A 20,570-nucleotide genomic window follows, 5' to 3' on the forward strand; every position below is an offset into this window, starting at 1 on the left:
GCAGTTGCCAAAGAAAGTGCAGTTGCCAGGTTACGACAGCAAGCAGTTTGATTACAATTTTGGCTTAGCTAAGTGAGATAACATAGTTCAAAGAGACTTGTAATTATGTTAGAAAATTATCAGAAAAAGTAGTCTGTCATAATTTGCTCAGTGACTAAGTACTTGGTATTAGGTGAATTTTTTTTAAAAAAGGAATGATAAAAGGATTCAGAGGCTGGGTAATCAGTCGCTCATTAGGTAAAATGCTAGCAGGCAAGCTGAAGGGGCCGAGTGCAGACCTCAGCGTCCATATTGAGGCTGGCTGGTGCAGGCCTGGATGCAGTGTGGGACCTGGCTGTTGAAGACGGGGCCCTGGAGCTTGCTAGCCAACCAGTTTTGGTGATTCGCTGAGCTGCACTCTTCAAAACAAGGTGAAGAAGCAAATGGAAGAAACCTGATTGAATGTCTGACCTTCATACACATGTGCACACACGGAACATACAGCAAATGCCACACATAAGTGCAAAAGATACTACTAGTGTATAAAATTATTTATTTTAGCCAAATGTGGCGGGCACATCTTTAATCCCAGCGCTTAGGAAGCAGAGGAAAATGAACCCTTTGTGAGTTAGAGGCCAGCTTGGTCTACAGAATAAGTTCCAGGACAGGCAGGGCTACACAGACAAATCCTGTCTTGAAAATTAAATAATAATAATAATAATAATAATAATATTATTATTATTATTATTATTATTTTTAAGTGATCAGTGATTTAGAGGATGTTAATAAGTTTCTATTGTATAATGTTGATGAAGCAAGAAAGCAGGAATTTTCTAACCATTGAAGAGATTTAAAATCAGAAATGAATTTCCATAAAAGTATTTTTAAAATAATTGTTTATAAGCATTTCAAACCATTAAAGATTGTCTTTCTAGATACTGGAGAAGATACACTTAAAGATCTTGAAATGGAATGTTTATTTTGTGTCTGATTTTATGACAATGAGAAAGGGCTTAATTAGAAGAAAATTAAAGTTAATAAGAGTCTTTAAAACATTTTTTAAAATAGTGGTAATTTTAAACTCAAAAGTAGCAAACTTTGGGAATTGGTTATTAGACTCTTTTGTGAGATGGCTCAGCACTCTCACTCTTTTGTGAGCACTGGCTGTTCTTCCAGGAGTCCTGAGTTCAATTCTCAGCAACCACATGGTGGCTCATGACCATCTCTAATGGTGTCCCATCCCCTCTTCTGGTGTGTCTGAAGACAACCATAATGTATTCAGATATATCAAAATAAATAAATCCAAAAAAATTGAGAACTGTAAGCCAGGCTAGTGGCCTGTGGATCCTGAGCTGAGGCGGGGTCGCATGGAGCCCACTGAGTCGCCCGCCCACAGCGTCTGCTTCTGACTGCAGGTGCCTGCCTGTTCCATCCTCCCTCAGCTTTGCGCAGGGTGAGGCCCTTAGCTCCCAGGCCTGTGTGGTACTTCCTCTGCCCCTTTCTTTTTCTTTCTTTTTTTTTTCTTTCTTGCACTTGCTAGGCAAGAGCTCTACCACTGAGCTAAATCCCCAATCCCCCTCTGCCTCTTTCTAACTTGGGCTGTACTTTGTGTTCAGTGTTTTGTGTTAAGCAGTGTGACTTCTGTTGGTTGAAGAAGGCTAAGGAGGTAGGTAGGTGGTCGATCCATGAGCCTGTCAGTGGCTGCCTTTGCAGTCTGAAACGTCGGTTCCACGAGTCTTACTGCTGAGACCTCACTTAGCGAGCATGTCCACTGTGACTCACTCGTCCTTCCTTCCAACCCTGGGACACTCAGGCATTTCTGCCTTAGGGCCTTTGACTAGCTCTTTGAGATGTGTGGTTGAAATTTGGATAGCAAGAAGGCATCACCAATTTGCACTCTTCCTTCTTCTACATTGTTATGTAGCTGGCACCTCTTCATCATTCAAGTCTCAGCTTCCACAAAGCAGCCTCCCAAACCAGCCATCTGAAGTAGCCTTGCCCCGTTACCTCCTTACTGATTGCACTTTTTTTTTAAAGATTTATTTATTTATTTTGTATATGAGTACACTGTAGCTGTCTTCAGACACATCAGAAGAGGGCATCGGATTCCATTACGGGTGGTTGTGAGCCACCATGTGGTTGCTGGGATTTGAACTCAGGACCTTTGGAAGAGCAGTCGGTGCTCTTAACCACTGAGCCACCTCTCCAGCCCCTGATTGCACTTTTTTATCCACATTTTCTTGCTGTTCAATTTTGCTTTTCTTAATTCCTGCATAGTAGGAAGGTCTGGTATCTGTTATGTTTGCCATTGACTTCTCAGCCTAAAACAATGGCTTACACATTCTAGGTGCTTAGTATATCCATGGATGAAAAGGTCTAGGGGGAGTGGTTTGTCCCTTTTCTGACTGTGTGATGGAAACGAGAAGGCTGATGTGTAGGGTGATATTCGCTCTGTAATCGAGTCAGTGGTTAGAGTTTTCAGTCTATGCTTTCAGATGTGTATATAGTTTTCACAATTGTACTTCATTTTAAATGTTTGCTGCTTTGGTTTTGTTTAACATTGTAAATGTTTTTCTAAGTTCTGGTGATCCTGCTGTAGTTATTTTAATGGCTACATAATAACGTATATGCTACATTGAGTTGATAACGTGTCATTTACTTACCTGTGCCCATATATTGAAGAATTTGCTTCTAATTTTTCCTGTTATAAGTAATACTTTAGAGTACAACCTAGTAAATACATACAGAATTTCACCATTGGATAGAATAAATTATAATCATTAAAAGATGGTGTAGAGAGTAGGGGTTGCTCAGGCTCCTTGTACCATTTTTCCGTGCGTGTGCAGAAGGATCTGTACCAGGACTGTAAAGGACGTGTAGGGCTCTTTGGAGTTTAAAGTTCTTGTCACTTTGCTGTCAGGCTTTGTGACTCAGTGTGTTCTGTACACTGCGCCTTATTACTTCACACGGAAGTTTCAGGAGCCTCATATCACACCATACTTTAGCTCAGAAGAGGGTGTGGTGTAAAATGTGTAAGTCCTACTAATAATTAAGTTGTCTTTATTAAAATTGTCACCTTTAATAAACAGAACAACTATAAGGCAAATAAGAACAGAACCTAAGATTATTTCATGGATGCAGGTAGAATAGATAGTTCAGTTTATGAAATTATGTTTGACAGAAATCAAAGCTTTTCACAATTAGTTTTTGGAATGTCTGTAATTAGTTCACCTTTTTTCAAAATCAGAAGACATGTTTGAGACAAAATCATTTGAGTTGCCTTTGAGAACAAAATTGGAATTGTCTATTAAAAGTGTTGACAGCCAAGAATGGTCTGTAACTCCAGCTACCCTAGAGGCTGAAGCAGGAGAATCATAGGTTTGAGGCCAGCCTGGGCTATGCAGCAAGATTCTGTCTTAAAACAGACACGCCAACAAAGAAAAACCTAACTATTCTTACATTTTCAGTGTCTACAAAGTGTGTGTGTGTGTGTGTGTGTGTGTGTGTGTGTGTGTGTGCACGTGTGCGTAGGGAAGGGGAACTTCTGTGCCATGGTGCATGTATGGAGGCCAGGGGACAGTTTGTAGAGTTGGCTGTCCCACCTTTGCCTGGGTCTGGGTTCCAGGCTCAGGTCTCAGGCCTGCATGGCAGCTTTACCCATGCATGGCAGCTTTACCCATGCATGGCAGCTTTACCCATGCATGGCAGCTTTACCCATGCATGGCAGCTTGCTAACCCTCAGGAAGCATTCGCTAACTCTCCTCATCTCCGTCATGAGAAGTGCTTATGTGCACAGACACTGGAAAATAAAGCAGGCTCAGGGAATTTTTGTTTTGGGTATTTTAATTTTTCTCAACTTACTTGAAGTCAAATATAAATATTTCTTTTTATGGGTATAAATTAATCACAATTCCTTTTATATATTTTTTTTTTAGTTCCAAGGAAAAGCAACTCTTTTGTTATATAATTTATATTCCCTTAAAACATCTTCTATGTAATTTTCTTAAAGAAAAGATTATCTCTCTTTACTTATATATGCCATTTTTGAATAAGATAATAAAAAAACTAGTTTATAAAAGATTTTTTTTTTTTGGTTCTTTTTTTCGGAGCTGGGGACCGAACCCAGGGCCTTGTGCTTCCTAGGTAAGCGCCCTACCACTGAGCTAAATCCCCAGCCCCTATAAAAGATTTTTGATGTTACTAAGCATTATGATAAACCTACATTTAGAAATGCCTACTTCATTTTTCTGAAACAAAGAACTTATGCTCTTCCTTACCACCTAGAAATATTTATTATCTTAAGCTATGTATTACTCGTGTGGTTTAAGGGGAAAAGAGAACATTTTCCGAACTTCCCTTGTTCATGCTCTGCATTTTCACCTTTATTTATTACCTGATAATAGACATTCATTCAGTTCACTAAACGCACATTTACTAGGGCTCAGTGGTTGGGGGCACCGTCTGCACTTCCAGAGGACTCAGGTTCAGTTCCCAGTAGCCACAAGAAAGCTCACAACCATTTCTAATTCCAGTTGGAGGGGATTGGAGGCCCTGTTCTAGCCCACACGACACTAGGCACAAAAGTAGTGCATACACATGCATGCATGCCAAAAACCTGTACATACAGAATAAACATTTTAAAAATTAAAAAAAGACACTAACCAGAAATATTGTCCCCTAACCTTCTGCAGTATTAGGTCTCTAACAGTGAGTGGTCTGTATAGAATATACAGCTAGATAGGCAAGGCGCCTGTAGCTTGTTATAAGTAGTTTTTAAAAAGAAACAGAAGAGAAGAGAGGGCATATGAAATAACGGATGTTGAGACTTTTGATGGGTGACGAGGCAGTCTCCATCGAAAAGCTTCTGAGAAAGTAAGATGCGGCTTTCAGCTGTTGGGGAAACCCAGGAGGCCAGCCCAACGTGCTGGGGAACAAGGGACTGTCGCAGGAGTTTCACGGTAGAAAATGCCAGAGACATAAAGGAAAGGATCATGTAATAGGTACTTGGTTATGTAATGATGTTTCTCTACTGTCTGACTTCCCCAAGAGTAATCCTTTCTTTCTTGCTGTGTCCAGAATAACATATTTGTCTTTTTATGAGTTTACGGAGTACTCAGTTCCCTTTAGAGCAGAGTTTATTGTTCCATTTAATGATTTTTCTATGGGCTCAGCCCCCGACCGCTGCTCTAAGTGTGCCTAACAGTCCACCTGCCAGCCCGGCTTCAGACACACCCTTCTCGACGTTTCTGTTTCCCTGCAGACTTCCATCGGTGAAAATCGACACTTTTAAACCATTAACTTCCATCAGCATATTTTCACAAATAAAACCAATTACAAATAAAAGCAAACTGACCTTGAGGATAAATTCCTCAGGTGTTCTTCTCCAGTGTATTTGCTGTGACTCTCGGTTCAGCCAGTCATTTGCCTTCTTTAAATGACCAAGAATCTAAACAGATAAACATTGTTGGGAGATGTTAGAGGACATTCGAGTCAGTTGGTTCTGACAAATTGAGTTGGAATTCCCTGTGTGTAGATGGACGTTTGAAACCAGAAGTCTCGCTTCTTAACCTTGTGCCCTACACACTTCCATACTTTCTGAGCTTCAGTTTCCCTTAGCAAAGGGGGTTAGACGCCTGCTGCAGTCTCTGTCATGTCGTTTTGAGATCATAGAGTAAGAGTGTGCTAAAAAACAGTGTCATTGAGTATCCCTTTTTCTGTTAGAACACACACACAGACACACACACACACACATATAACTTTTAAATTTTTTATAAAAATTGGGTTTTTTTATACCCAGGTAACTGCCAACCTTTTTTATTTGCCGTCTGGACTGAAGGTCTTTGTACTTTTCCTTTCTGAAATGGTTTCTACAGTATAAGCGAAAAAGTCTTGACTGCCACCCAGCAGTGCTGTGGTGACTTTACTCTGTTGCTCTGACCTCTGCCACATGCCATGATAAGGACTGATTAGCCCTTGCTTTTGAACGTTAGCAACTAGGAATAGGCTTGGCTGCTTCCACACAGAACGGCAGGCTTCCAAGGCCCACCAGCCTCAGCCGGCCGGAGAATGAGCAACTGGGCGGGTGAGGCCCCAGTTAAGGAGAAAAGACTTTATGAGGATGAGGTTACGACCATGGATGCAGGACAACAGGAGCTTTCGAGTGTTCCTTGTGGCTAGATGTGGTGGTCAGGGCACCTGTGGGAATCCATTTCCAAGCTGTGAAGGACTCAGAGCAGACCAGAGGTTTCTGACCAGCTGCATGCCAGTCACCTGGGAGCTGTGTAGTGCCCAAGCTGCTTCATCCTGTGGGTGGGTCAGGTGGCCGTGTGAAAATGGCACCTGTAAGGCTCCAGGATGGCCAGGTCACCCTGGGTAGATGCAGCCTCTGCTCTTTCACTGTACGATGCTGTTCAACAGACTTGAGCACAGGTCATAAGGCTTGATGATTCCAGGGCTGGAACAAAGTCGGTTTCTCCACAGGTTTGTGTGCTGTATTTAATGAGTATACACTGTTCTTGGTTCTGCTTGTTTTGTCTTAAGGAGTTTAAATTTCACCACTGGTCCATTCTTTACTTATTTATGATATTTTTACTACTACAGATATTTACTTAAGAACTTTAAAATCTTTTGTATTTTCAGCACAGAATAAATTTATCTGTATAGATAGATATTCATTAGCTACGAGTTTTGTTCATTTGTTTGAATTACAGAGGTTGTTTTCAGAATAAACTACTGAGAACCAGTCTGCTTTTCATATCGGTTTTCATTTTTCTCCATCGTAGTACTGGGCTGTTCCAAGCACATCAAAATGTATAGACTCGGTGGGAGCCTGGAGAAATGGACTGTTCCTTAACTACCGGGGTTGACTAAGTCAGGCTGGATGTAGTCTGATAAAAAATAAGATTTGAAGTGTACAAAGGGGACTTTCTAAGTGCTTTGCTTATCATTGTTGACAAAAGGCAGCATTTTTGCCTTTATATTTTGGAGCATTTACCTAAAGTTTACATAAATTAAGTTGGTCACAATATTTTTAAAAGGCATTCAGTTTTCATTTGTGAAAAAAAAATGTGTTTCCTGTTCCGTGTAAAATGTGTGTGAAAATACAGACGTGAACTGCTGCTCGCTGAACTCTTACAGAGCCTGAATGAAGGAAGTGACAGCGTCCTACCGTGTTTGTTAAGTTATCTCATTCAATCATCCGGTTTTGTTCTCTGGCTTTTTGTTGTGTTGTTTTGCATTTTCTTTTGTTTTGTCCTGAGCCATCATTGTCTGATCGTCTTCAATCCTAGAGCAACCTGAGAGCAGCACGGCTGCTGCGGAAGCAGGCGTCCTTGTCATCCCTGAGATTAGTGTCACTCATGTGTCCGGAGAGAGGCCCGGGAATGGGGAGAAAGGCAGAGCGCTAGGAGACACTGACGCCCAGCAGCATATGCAGGGTGTGCAGGAGACAGCCACAGACCCTAGGAGTGAGAGCAGAGGCTTGCCCGAACTCAGGAGGCAAAAGTCTGTGAGAAAAATGATGGAGGATGGAATGTCCACAGCTGGCAGAGTGCAGTTTTAGCTGACGCTTTAGAGCCGCAGCCCAAGGTACCCTGAGGCAAGGGCACTGTGCATGCGTGTGCCACGGTTGCACACTCACAGGCGATCTGCATGGCATCTGATAAAGTGCATGAATTAGGCATCCTAACTTCTCAGTGACCTTTAATGCTCTTCAGAACGATCACCTTGTGTGCTCGCAGGAACTTGTTAGAGAAACTGAGGCAGAAAATTGCTTCTGAAGTAATTTTCTGCTTAAGTTTTGGAACTAAAATGATTTTTCCTTAAATATGAAGGGTAATATATATAGACTTTAACAAGTTTTGAGCTTCTGATATTTATAGTGTATATATGTACATAATGTTTTTAATTCTAAGAGTTTCTAGAATGGAGAACACAACCTTTTAAAAATTTCTTTGTATATACTTCTGCTTTAACAAGTCTATTGATAGGAGCTACGATACAGATGTCATCACCACCGTTTAATGTCTGACCTTTCTAATTGCTTCTGCTCTTTGCATGCATATAGGAGAACTCTTCATGAAACTAGTGGGGGTAGTTTACAGCATGCTTGTGATTTAATATATTCTAAATCACTATCATTAATTACAATGAATGTGTTTTGACACTTATAAAATAATTCAATTTATCCTTTGATTTTTGTTCTGTAATCTGTTGCTTTAAGAAATTCTGCTAAGGTATTGATTGAAATGTAATTGATTTGGTATTACTCTTTTAAGGTACATGAGCTACTTCATGTTAATTGATCTTTGTCATTTCTTTGTTTAGGAGATACAGAGTTAACAGGTCAAGAAGAACTGACGGAGATAACTGAAGTTGACGAGGGATTTTATTCCAGGGCTGCGTCTAGCACCAGCCAGTCGGGTCTATCAATCAGTAGTCACAATTGTAGTCACAAGACAAGTGTAGGAAAGAACCAGAGACGGTCGGGAGGAAGCAAAGCTGGAGCAAAGGAGAGAGAAACTGCAGGGGAATCTTGCAGAGATCACTTTGCTCGCAAACAAACCCAGAGAGCCCAGAGCGAGAACCTTGAGCTTCTCTCTCTGAAGAGACTGACCTTGACCTCCAGCCAGTCCCTGCCCAAGCCCAGCAGCCACGGCTTGGCTCAGACTGCGGCCACTGTATTTAGTAAATCCTTTGAACAAGTGAGTGGGGTCCCAGGCCCACGTAGCCCTTCTCCTGCCATTGGCTGTGTTGCTGGGGCAGATGCCCATAGATTTTCTGCTTGTAGTCTCCAAGAAGAGAAGCTTATTTACGGGTCAGAAAGGATTGACCTTCCACTGAAGTGTCAAGCAGGCCAGCGGGGGCCTCCTAGTGTTAGCATCACTCTGTCTGCAGATTAACATGTAACTTATTCTCTCCTTTAACCAGTGAAGTGGAACAATGGCTTTGCTCCCTCATGAAAGTACTGAGCCCTTCATGCCCAGTCCTGGCAGGAGCCTGGTGTCTTGAGTTCTGAAGGCTCTCTTTTGACTGTGAAGGGGATAATGTCTAGTGTGCAGGAAGCTGAGATATGGTCTTGTTATTTCCTGGGTACTCTTCTCCCCTTGGTTTAAGTTCTTTATTCTTTTATTCTCCTTTGCTGTTACTTGTTATTGTTGGTTCATCCTCAGTGAGGTTATTTTTTTTTTTGAGGTTTTTTTGAGGTTATTTTTAATACCTCGGTTTTTAGTGGTTGTGTATTTGCCCTGGGAAGTCAAAGAGTGTCTCTGTGTGAGGGGACTGAGCTGTAGAGCCCAGGTAGAGGAGTGAGACCATGAAGCCATGCTGCTAAGCAGGCACGTGAGAAAACAAAGCCACAAGAGCAGCCGGAATGCTAAGTACTGTGACCACATCATGCTTAAGATGGGGACGGTGTCCTCCACACCACAAGTTGCCTGACAGGACCATTGCAAGGAGAAGCTGGGAGAATTTCTGTCGCAGTCCTTAGAACATTAAACAGCAAAAGTGAGACTGCTGACAGATGATGTTCAAAAGCGTTTGATCTGGATCACAGGGTGAGAGTGGAACAGCTGCCGGACTGTGCTGCTCAACTTTGGAAATCCTAGTCAGTTTGCATTGCAGTGGTCAAGGCACACATCACAGAAGACTTCCGGAAACTCCTGTAACTCTTGTGGTACAGCTCCCAAGATACCAGTGTGAAACGTTGAATAGTGAGTTGTCTGTGAATGAAGGAAGCCAGGTCATCCTTCATCTACAAAATGGGATGGGAGAAAATGCAGTAGATGTGAGCAGAGGGCATTTGTGCATTAGCTTAGGGTTGCTTGTGTGCGTTCTTAATTTAACCTAAGAAAAAGAGTACTTCTTGTTTGTGACCTTTACGTGTTCTTGTTATGATGTAGAAAGAATTCAGCTACCACCCACTCCTGCAACCGAGCACTGAGAAATGTGGTAAGGCAGAAGCTAAACTCTGCGTCCTCTAGATGGACACACAGGCTTGGTGCCTGGGGTCTGCTCAGTTGGCTGACACTCCTTTGAGGTGTGTGTGCTGTGGTGCTAACTGGGACTGAGAGGAGCAGAGTCAGTGGGGAGGCCTGGGACACTGTCTACTTCTTGGCTTTATTGATTTAGCACACCAAGGTCTCCTCACTGTGGTCCCTCACAGAACATGCTAGTGCCCCCTCTCAACCTCATGGGTCCTGCTTGTGTGGATGAGAAAGCTGCATGTGTGGCAGAGTCAAAGCATTTACAATTGAGATACAGTTTTAAATGCTTACCTCCCAGCTTAAACCTGACTACCCAAGGCCCGTGCTTTTTAGCATAAATGACTTTAACATGGGGCTGGGGATTTAGCTCAGTGGTAGAGCGCTTACCTAGGAAGTGCAAGGCCCTGGGTTCGGTCCCCAGCTCCGAAAAAAAGAACCAAAAAAAAAAAAAAAATGACTTTAACATTTTAGTTTCAGTAACAGAATGAACTGCTGGCTTAAATTGTCCTCAACAATTTCAAGGTAACTAGTCAGTAAAATTGATAATTGGAATAATTTAATAGTAATCTTGTATACAGTTGAAATGTTTGTAAAATGTCACTGTGAATTTCTTGTTGTTTTTTTGTAATTCCTTAAGAACTTTTGATAAACATAGTTACTAACAGTATTGCTATTATTAAGAAGAAATTTAAAAGTTTATCATTAGGCAAGTTGAGGTGCTTGCTTAAGCATAGAGTAAGTTTAAAGAAACATTAACTGGCACAAACAAGAGATTGGAATAATGTTCAGCTACCATAATGAAACCTCATTTTGATATTGTTGTAGACATTTGCTACTTGTGTGATCCAAAGGCCATTGGTGTCACCTGGTATCTTAGTAAAACTTCAGCATTTCAAGGGCAGACCTAGTAAATCAAAGCTGGCATTTTATCAAGGTCCCCCGTTGTGCTCCTGTGCATTCGCCTGTGTGAGGGCGTTTCAGAGCGCTAATTACTTGTCTAATAGGTAGGGTCCTCAGTGGTCTCACAGCCCTCAAGCACAGGAACTGGACACGAGATCATTATAATCATCATAGTTTCTGATAACTAAGTAGCTTTTTAATAACATTGACATGTGACTTCTTACAGGCTCTCATTCTAAATTTCCATTTCTCACTTGTTTCTGTTATAAAAATGTAGCATCTTCTGCTTCTCTCTGGTCATGAATGAACCCAGAGCTGCAGATGCTGCAGTTTGAGTAGGAAGCCCCTGCCCTGTTCTTGAGCTGTCACATGAGACACAGCACAGCTGTACACACATCCATCCTCTTTTACAACATGGGCAACAGCTTACACAGTGGATGAGTCTGAAGTTTTGCTCCAAACCAATTGATTTTCTGAAGTGTGTAGTTATGTTGACAATAAAACTCTTTTATACTACTTTTGATAGTGTTCCACATGAGGATTCTGTGCATGGAAGGTCTCATCCCAGCTGTGGAAGCGGCTGCTGTTAATGGTAGCAACAGTTGTTCTGACCGCTCTTCCTACTCACCTTCCAAATGTGAGACATTGTGTGGCTTTGTAAGTCACTTTTTTATAGAGATGCTAATAACGTAGGCATCTCACGGACCCAGATGAATAGCTTTTACCAAGAGGATTCCACACAAAACTGGGGTCTGGCACCCCATAGTTAGATCTAGATAGGACTTTTTGAATTGACCCAACCCTGTGTTCCCGTGAAGCAGTGCCTGGCATGAACCTCTGCTGTCCAACTGAAGAGAAAAGCAGAGTAGACCTTTCCAAGGATCCCGCTGCCCAAGTGCTACCTTCTGCTTCCGGGAGCCTCAGGAAATCACCTTGAAATGGCGGGACACTGCCTGAACTCTTAAGTCCATCTCTGTAGCACTGAAGAGCAGGGATTCCAGACTTACTTGTTCTGAAAAAGTAGTGTTTTGTTGCCCTCTCAATTTTAAAACAACAACTCTGCAAATACCACTCAGTTGTAGAAAGTTGAATTAAAGGGAAATATGTCTTTATATCAAAATAGATTTTAAAAAAATCCCAGTTTAAAGGGATTTTCACAGATTTTGAACTATCATAGTTAAAGTGTTGAATGGTAAATTATGGAGGAAAGTATACTCTAAAACATGATTTTAAGCAAAGAGTTAGAATAAGACAGCTAAATGTTTAATTCTGCAGGCACATTAAACCTCCATAAAGGAAAGCACACTAAGGAAGCATATGTTCTGTATTGTAACTGAGAAATAATAACACATAAAGTGTTGGGAACTAAGGCATTGTAGATAGGAATTAGTGTACAGTAGTGTCTTCCCAGCCCCTGAGTGAAAGGCTGAAGCCCAGTCCTTTAGTGAGCACGGGTTACCCTTGCACCTTTGCTGCTGGGTGCTGGCACACTGGGTAATTGAGCTGTGTTTAATACTGCTCACGTCTTCCCCAGAGCACTCATGGGCTACCTTCTATACTTTGTAACTTGCACATATCCAAAAAGACTGAGCGTGAACAGTTTGAAGATGTTTTGTGTTTTGCAGTAGAGTGCTAGTGGACACAGGCCTCAATTATTGTATTTTTGGGCCCCACACTGTCTCTCTTGTTAGAACTGACCGTGTGCCTCTGACTTTTGCTTCTGATCGATCATGTGGTAATGCTAAACTCTTCTCACAAATATACTTGTTTGTCATTGTATGCCTAGCGTTTACATTCCCAAGAATGAACTTTTGGATATTTTTATGTGCTCTTTATGTTTTTGAGGTATGAAATAAACTGGAGTTGAGTTCTTTGAAGTTTTGTACATTTGCATAAATGTTCTCCATATGCTGTACTTTATACATCAAGTGTTTCCTCTTGTTGAAATAAAAACTAAAAAAAAAAAGTTTTTCTACATCATTTTATTCCCTAAAACCTGCTATAAACATTTATGAGCTTTGCAGTGGGGCAGAAGTAAGCAAGCTGTGAGCAGAGCCCAGGGGAGCTGTTGGGTTGGCCTGCCGATGACCCTCACTCCTGCCTTGACCTCATTAGCATCCATCCAAAGCTGAGCTCCAGCCGCCTTGACCTGGTAGCTGGTTTGCTAAACCAGAAGCATGGGCAACGTGGACAGGCAAGAGCACAGGCCTTCAGGGCAGGGCATGGAGACAGGGAACAAGTTGCATTGCTGCTAGTTTCCAGAGAAGGGATACATCACAGTATTTTACTTCTTAGCTACAGAAGGTCACAGTGGTATCCCTATCTGCACGTGTTTACTGAAACCAACTCCATTAGAAAGGGACAGTTCTCATGGGCAGTTGATTATATGTGTAAGTAATTCCAGCTGATTTAAGGAGTAAGTTAGGAAATACTTTCAGAGCTACTCTTCACAGACGATGTGTAGAAACCAACACCTGACGACTTAAAGCTTATGCCTGTGAACTGGGCACTCCTAGTGACTGCAGAGTCGCTGACATAGCTGGCTCCCCTAGGACAGTCTGACTTCTAATATCTGAAGCACATGTTACAATCATTAATCAGGACTATAACTAGTCACCCCATAATTTCTCTTAGATTATTACTGTAGGCCTTATACAGAGGCTGATTTGTGACAAACTAAGCATTCGAAACGATCTTTAGAAGGGAACAACAGCAGCCTATCTTACACAAGAGGAAACTGAAAACGCTCAGGGAGCGGGTGGCCATGATCGCCAAACGCTGGGGACCATACCCTGAACACAGGCCTTACAGCTCTGTGAGTTAGTCAAATGGGATTCTAAGGACCGTCACGTGAGCATGTTTTTCAAATTCATCTATCCCATCTCTTAGGGTTAAAAGTTAAAGTAAAATGCAATTTTCATGAAACTAAATGATGCTATGTTTTGTAGACTATGAGTGCTTGGGGATACCGAAGTGGCAGGTCTAGAAGATGAGTGTGGGAGTTTGGAAGCTAGAGGTATGATTGGACTTCTAAAAATGGGCACACAGTGTAAAAGCAATTGCAACATAAATGCTAGCTAGGCACAGGCCCATTGTGAAAGAGGCTCTTAAGCATGCAATCAGGATGAGGGTGGGTGGTGGTGTCAGTAAAGCTCTTTGGTATCCCTGTTTGATCAGCAGATACAAAGTACGAAGGAAGACTGCTGGCTACGCTGGATCAAGGCTATGCACAGATATCAGCAAGATGGGCCCCCTTCCATCAGTACGACCTTGGCAAGGAGAGACATATGTCTGTCCTCCCAAAACATGTTTGATTACACAGAGTCTGGATTCCGGTTTGCCTTCCCCAAATGTCATGTTCCTATGTGCAACACCTGATACTGTATTTGCCATCTTGGTTCTCTCCAAAGATTCCTGAGGAACCTCACCTTAAGATGTAAAGAAAGAGAGTTCCATTTTTAGCAACAGCTCCACAGGCAGTCGTACTTCTTGTTGCTGTGACAAAACACCTGAAAAGGCCAGCTTGAGCCAAGAAGGGCTCTCGGCTGTGCAGCAGGAATGTAAAGTCACATCGCATCTGCAGCCAGGAAGGAGAAAGATGGGCGCTGGTGCTCGGCTCGATGCTCTCTCTTACTGAGTCTGAGCCCCATGCAGGCTGGGCCTTCCCTCATCAGGCGTCTTCACAGAAACACCCTCATAGATACACTCACAGGTCTATTTCTGTGGTGAATCTTAATCCTGACAGTGGGAATTAGCCATCACAGTAATTAACATCAAATCTTAATAATAAATAAAGACTAATAATAGACAAATAATAAACAAAGACTCAGGGAAGACTTTGTACATTTGCTTACTGTGCATGGGGCACGAACTCTTGTGGAGGTCAAAGGGGTTGACCTCAGAGCTCAGAGGTTGACTTTCTTCCACCACATGAGTCCTGGGGATGGAATCCGGGTCTGACTTGTCGGCACATGCCGTTGCCCATTCATATCTCCCTGGCCCCACAAAAACTTCTGGAAGAAGGGGATGCTGGCTGGTGTGAGAAGAAACGCAACATGTAAGCTTACTGCTGCTCTTCTTATTGACCTAGGAACCTAAAGATTGGATGACAGTGCTGCCACGTCAGGAGGGACACCTGAGAAAATGCTTGTGCCTTAGGTTAGGTCAGCAGTTCTCAACCTGTGAGTAATTTATCAGATATCCTGTATAGCAGATACTTACATTACGATTATAATGGTAGCAGATTTATAAGTAGCAACAAAAGAATTTTAAGGTTGGGGACCACCACAGCGTGAGTACCTGTATTAAAGGGTTGCAGCATGGGCTGGAGAGATGGCTCAGTGTTTGAGAGCACTGACTGCTCTTCCAGAGGTCCTGAGTTCAGTTCCCAGCAAACACATGGTGGCTCACAGCCATCTGTATGGGATCCGATGCCCTCTTCTGGTGTGTCTGAAGACAGCGACAGTGTACTCGCATGTATAAAATAAATTAATCTAAAAATATAAATAAATAAATCTTTAAAGGGGGGGGGCTGTGTCACAGCATTTGAAGGTTGAAAACCATTGGCCTAGGGCCTTAAACATCTCCACCATAGGAGTAAACCTGAAGTAAAATTAAAACTCTCCCACAGACAGACAGAAAACTCAGGAAACCTTCAGTCATCCCAGTCCCAGGGGAGGTGTGTGCTGCTGTCTTGAGAGGTTGAAGCAGGAGGACCTAGAGTTCACAATCCACAACGGCAGCATACATCGCAGGACTGTCTCAGTCCCCTCCCCAGATCGTCTCAGTTTCTGAAACCATGTCCAACTACTCCTCTAGCTGCCTGGTAAAACACATCTGCTCCAGAGGATAAAGCAGTTAATCATTGTGTAGAGGTTTACAGAGCTCAAAAACAATGCTTAGCAGGAAGGAAACTAACCTGAGGCTCAGCAAACATAACACTAGGAAAAATACCACTGCCTCGGAAAAATACCACTGCCTCCAAAAAATACCACTGCCTTGGAAAAAATACCACTGCCTCGGAAAATACCACTGCCTCAGAAAATACCACTGCCTCGGAAAAATACCACTGCTATAATTACTTGAAACCCAGATGTGAAGCTATTGAACTTTTAAGTTGGGCTTTGGCTCTGGTCTGGGAACTTAGCTTTATAAAAGACTCCTGCCTTCCCTATCTTGTGCAAACTGCTTATACTTGGCCGTGCAGTTTGCACTGAATGCTACCTTTGGGCATTCAATACAGCCCCGTTATATAGTATGATGGCGCACAAGTCGTAACAGGAGCTTTGGGCAGTAAGTGGTTAATGAGCACCCCTAGCTGGGCATGGTACTGGCTGAATCAAGCACAGGGGTGTGTCCTCTCCATCTCACCCAGTGCATCCCTTTGTTGTTCCTTCCTTTGACCTTGCTCTCTGTTGTTTTGCTGTAATAACACAGCACCATGAACACAACTGCAGGCTGAGCCCCTGGAATCCCATGTGAGATGTGGGGGTCTGCCAGTACAGAGGATAATCTGAGGAAGGGGCACATGTTCCGTGGCTATTTCTTCCACTTGGGTTGCTGGGGTTTAGCACAAATTAGGGCAAAGTGTCCCTAAAAAGAGCTACTGCTAAATATCAGAGAAGCAAGCATACTAGGGCAACGTCACAAGGAATTAGAAACAAATGAAAGGCCACCAAACCAGCCGGTACTTGAGAAAGCCAAGATTCCAGTAAAGGAAAGACTCAGAGAAGTGAGTCTGGCCTTGATAGTTGTACCTTTGACAGGCTTGAGTGGATGTGCTGCTGTATTCATCAACTGCTCAGAGGAGAGAGGAGAGAGAAGCAGAGAGATACAGAGACAGAGAGGTTGAAAACCAGGCTCCTGATGCTGAATGGATAGAAAGAGGAAAAGGTCTGTATTTAAGGACCCTTCAAGAAGAAAAGACAAGTCTATATCTCAGAGGCTCACTTACACTCAGAGTTGGGATGGGGCACGGTGCTAAGGCACGGGTCCAGCGTGTGCAAAGCCCTGGGTTTGATGCCCCACACCAGAAGACCATAACAAAGCCACAGAAAAACCTAGAACACCAAAGAGCTTTACCCTAGAAACTGACGGGTCAGAATAAATCAAGCCTTATAAAGTTGCTGGATCGAATCAACTGAATTATTGATTAATGTAATCTACACTTCCCCCACTATCTTCTCACTAGGACATACCATGGTCCCTCTTTGTAAAATGTGTCATACACAATTCTAGAATTATGTGAGAATTACAAATCCTGAGAATCACTGTAGTAAAAATGGAATTAGAACAGATTCACGAAGCCAGGTGTGGTGGTGCATGCCTGAAGTCCCAGAATTTGGGAAGTCGAGGCAAGAGAATCAAGAGTTCCAGGCCAGGCTCAGCTGCATGACAAGGTCCAGGCCACTCTGAGCATTATAGCCAGACCCTGTCTCAAAACAAAACCAGAAAGAAGCTGACCCTCAGGTAACCCAGCTCTTTGTCTTGTGGGATTTGAGTGATGTCACATGGAGAATTTTAGGAGAGTATGATTTTCTGAATGTGCTTTTTTAAAGGCATCTGGGGGCTAGAGATGGCTCAGAGGTTAAGAGTACACGTTGCCCTTAACTGACTGGAGCTTAGTTCCCAGCACCTACATTAAGAGGCTCACAACCACTTGTAACTCTGGTTCTGGGGGATCCAATGCCCTCTTCTGGCCTCTGTGGATACCTACAGATTTGGGTGTGCATGTACACACATGTGTGCACAAACACACACTTACACACATGCACCTACCTTAAGAAAATAAGTCATTTGGAGCAAGACATTTTGCACAACTGTAGTCCCAGCACTCAGGAAGATACAGAGTTGAGGTGTGATCTGAGCTACATAGTGACTTCCATATTGAGACCCTGTCACAAATCCAAAACAAAACTGGTGCAGCCACAATGGAAATCAGTGTGATGGATCCATCCCTAGAAGGCTAAAACAGCAATGTGAGCCAGCTTTACAACTCCTGGACATATTTCCCAAGCTCTGTACCCTACTTCAAAGACAGCTGCATATACATGTTTACTGAGGCTCCATTCACTATCCAGGAACAAGCCTCGTTGTCCATCAGTGATAGTGACATATGTTCCAGAGAACTTTATTCAATAAACAAGAATAACATTATGAAAGTTGAAGAAAAATAGATGGGTCTGGAAAACATTATACTGAGTGGGTAGCCCAGCTCCAGAAAGGCAAATGCTGCATGTTTCCTTTATAGGAAGGTCCTAGCTACAAGCTAAACAGTGATTACTAGTGAAGATCTGAAAGGCAGAAAGGAGCCAATAAAGTGATGGAGGGGTACAGTAGACTGCATAAGACATGAGAGGGAGGACAGAACACTGTGGGCAGAAGGGTCTAAGCAGGGAAGGGTGGGGAGATGGAAAGGAGGAAGAGGTAACTGAAAGTAAGAATGTGTGGAAAAGCTATGGACAAACCTGCTATTTTATGGCATTTAAAAAATATAATCTAAAGATAAAAAGTTGGGTCCACAGATAAACCATTAGTGTTATAAGAGGTGGACTTAAAACTGATTGATGAGTTGTGAAAACCAGAACTGTGTGTGTGCATGTGTGTGTGCACACACGTAAGCTATGGACAAACCTGCTATTTTATGGCATTTAAAAAATATAATCTAAAGATAAAAAGTTGGGTCCACAGATAAACCATTAGTGTTATAAGAGATGGACTTAAAACTGATTGATGAGTTGTGGAAACCAGAACTGTGTGTGTGCATGTGTGTGTGCACACACGTGCACATGCACGTGGATATGCTATGCTATATGCATGTTCATTTTATATGTGTGTGTGTGTGTGTGCGTGCGCACGCGCGCGCACACGCGCATTGTGGAGGCCCAGAAGATGACTTCAGGTATCTCTTTTTTTTTTTTTTTTTTAGTTTTTTTTATTAACTTGAGTATTTTTTATATACATTTCGAGTGTGACTTCAGGTATCTCTTTTTTTTTTAGTTTTTTTTATTAACTTGAGTATTTTTTATATACATTTCGAGTGTGACTTCAGGTATCTCTTATTGTTCTCCAACTTATGTTTTGAGGTAGAGTCTCTCACTGAACCTAGAGCTCACCATTTGGCTGAACTAACTGGCCAGCGAGCTCCAAGGCTCCCATTTTACCCTGCCACCTTAGGGTGGCTGGAATAGGAATGTCTCCATAGACTCATGTGTCTGAATGCTGATCCCTGAGAGCCACATGATACAAGGAGAGAAATGACTCTGGCCCTTCACATATCAGCCATGGTGCAAGGCATGTGCACACACACTCATGCACACATGCATAAACAATAATCCGCAAAATGAAATGTTATTACAGAGAGACACCTAATCAATGATGGAGGTGTAATGGTGAAGATCCAGGTCGATGTCTTATGAGAAAATGGCAGTTATAGAACATGTTGCACCTCACACCAGAGTCTCAAAATGTGTGAGGTAAACGCTGACAGAATGGCAGGGAGAAAGCTGCAAGTCGGTGGCAGCGTTCAATAGTTCACTCAGTGGTGGCTATACTACGGTCATGGGAGAGCAATGTGTACTCCAGAGGGCAGAAGGTCTGGCTTTAGTCCCTGGAGGGGTTGTGACAGGTCACAAACTCTTCGGCTTAAAACAACACAGCCTATGTTCCCACAGTTCTTACAGCCTGGAATCGGAGTGTGGTGCGGCCCATGTACCTGCAGGAGGTTCTAAAGTCTTGATACCTAGTGGCTCCCTCAAGCATTGACTTACGGCTCCTCCCATGGTCAGGTGCGGCTCTCCAGGGCTCCTGCAGTTCTCAGGGCTTACACTTGATGTCCGCGCGGCATTTCTTTTCCTATACCCTTGCTTTCGACTTGACTGTTTTGTCTTTGCATCTGAAACACAGCACATCAAGATCATATAGTTGGATGTTACATTTCTAGGCTGCCAGTCTCTGCCTCTGGTGAGTCAGTAATTTATATTTAATGTTGTTATCATTGCTGTTGGACTTAACCATTGGCAGCCATTTCTATGTCTCCATTTCTATGTCTCACGCCTTTTGTAAAAAATTGTCCCTCGTTACTTCCATGTTCAGATAAATGGTGTCTGGGGCTGGAGAGGTGGCTCTGTGGTTAAGAGCATTGGCTGCTCTTCCCGAGGGCCCAAGTTCAATCCCCAGTTCCTACATAGTGACCCACACCATCTGTAACTCTACTTCTAGGGGAGCCTATGCTCTCACTAGCCTCTAGGGGCACTACACACACACACACACACACACGCACGCACACACGCACACACACACACATACACACACACGCACACACACGCACACACACATACACACACGCACACACGCACACACATGCACACACGCACACACATACACACACGCACACACACACGCACACACACGCACACACACGCACACACACGCACACACATGCACACACGCACACACATACACACACGCACACACACATACACACACGCACACACACATACACACACGCACACACACACGCATACACACACACGCACACACATACACACGCACACACACATGCACACACACATACACACACATACACACACACGCACACACACACACGCACACACACACACACAACCTATAACAAAAAATAAATAAATCTTAAAAAAGGCAAAAAATGGAACATTGCCTGTCATCATTTTTTTGTTTGTTTGTTCTTTT

General features: G+C 42.9%; 1 protein-coding gene and 1 long non-coding RNA gene across 7 annotated transcripts in view; one reads left to right on the forward strand and one right to left on the reverse strand.

Moving 5' to 3' along the window:
• The window catches only part of Hycc1 (hyccin PI4KA lipid kinase complex subunit 1), a 109,932-nt gene that overhangs the window by 50,939 nt on the left and 38,423 nt on the right, over positions 1-20,570 (forward strand). The window contains exons 11-12 of one of the 4 annotated variants that reach the window (XM_087658546.1): positions 7,269-7,566; positions 8,305-12,739. The exons of 1 other annotated variant lie outside the window; for it this stretch is intronic. In XM_087658546.1, the coding sequence (XP_087514672.1) occupies positions 7,269-7,540 (272 nt within the window). In that variant the 3' untranslated portion in view covers positions 7,541-7,566; positions 8,305-12,739. Of the gene's footprint in view, positions 1-7,268; positions 7,567-8,304; positions 12,740-20,570 lie in introns of those variants that run through there. 2 more of the 4 variants (NM_001191969.1, XM_087658545.1) reach the window with 2 other exon arrangements.
• The window catches only part of LOC120102210 (uncharacterized), an 82,071-nt gene that overhangs the window by 6,680 nt on the left and 54,821 nt on the right, over positions 1-20,570 (reverse strand). For all 3 annotated transcript variants that reach the window (XR_015686303.1, XR_015686302.1, XR_015686301.1), the window contains 2 exons: positions 19,631-19,755; positions 5,333-5,425 (listed from right to left, as the gene is read on the reverse strand). This is a non-coding gene — a long non-coding RNA (uncharacterized LOC120102210). The remainder of the gene's footprint in view (positions 1-5,332; positions 5,426-19,630; positions 19,756-20,570) is intronic.

The sequence above is a fragment of the Rattus norvegicus genome, chromosome 4, assembly GCF_021556685.1.
Source record: "Rattus norvegicus strain SHRSP/BbbUtx chromosome 4, alternate assembly SHRSP_T2T, whole genome shotgun sequence".
NCBI lineage: Eukaryota > Metazoa > Chordata > Mammalia > Rodentia > Muridae > Rattus > Rattus norvegicus.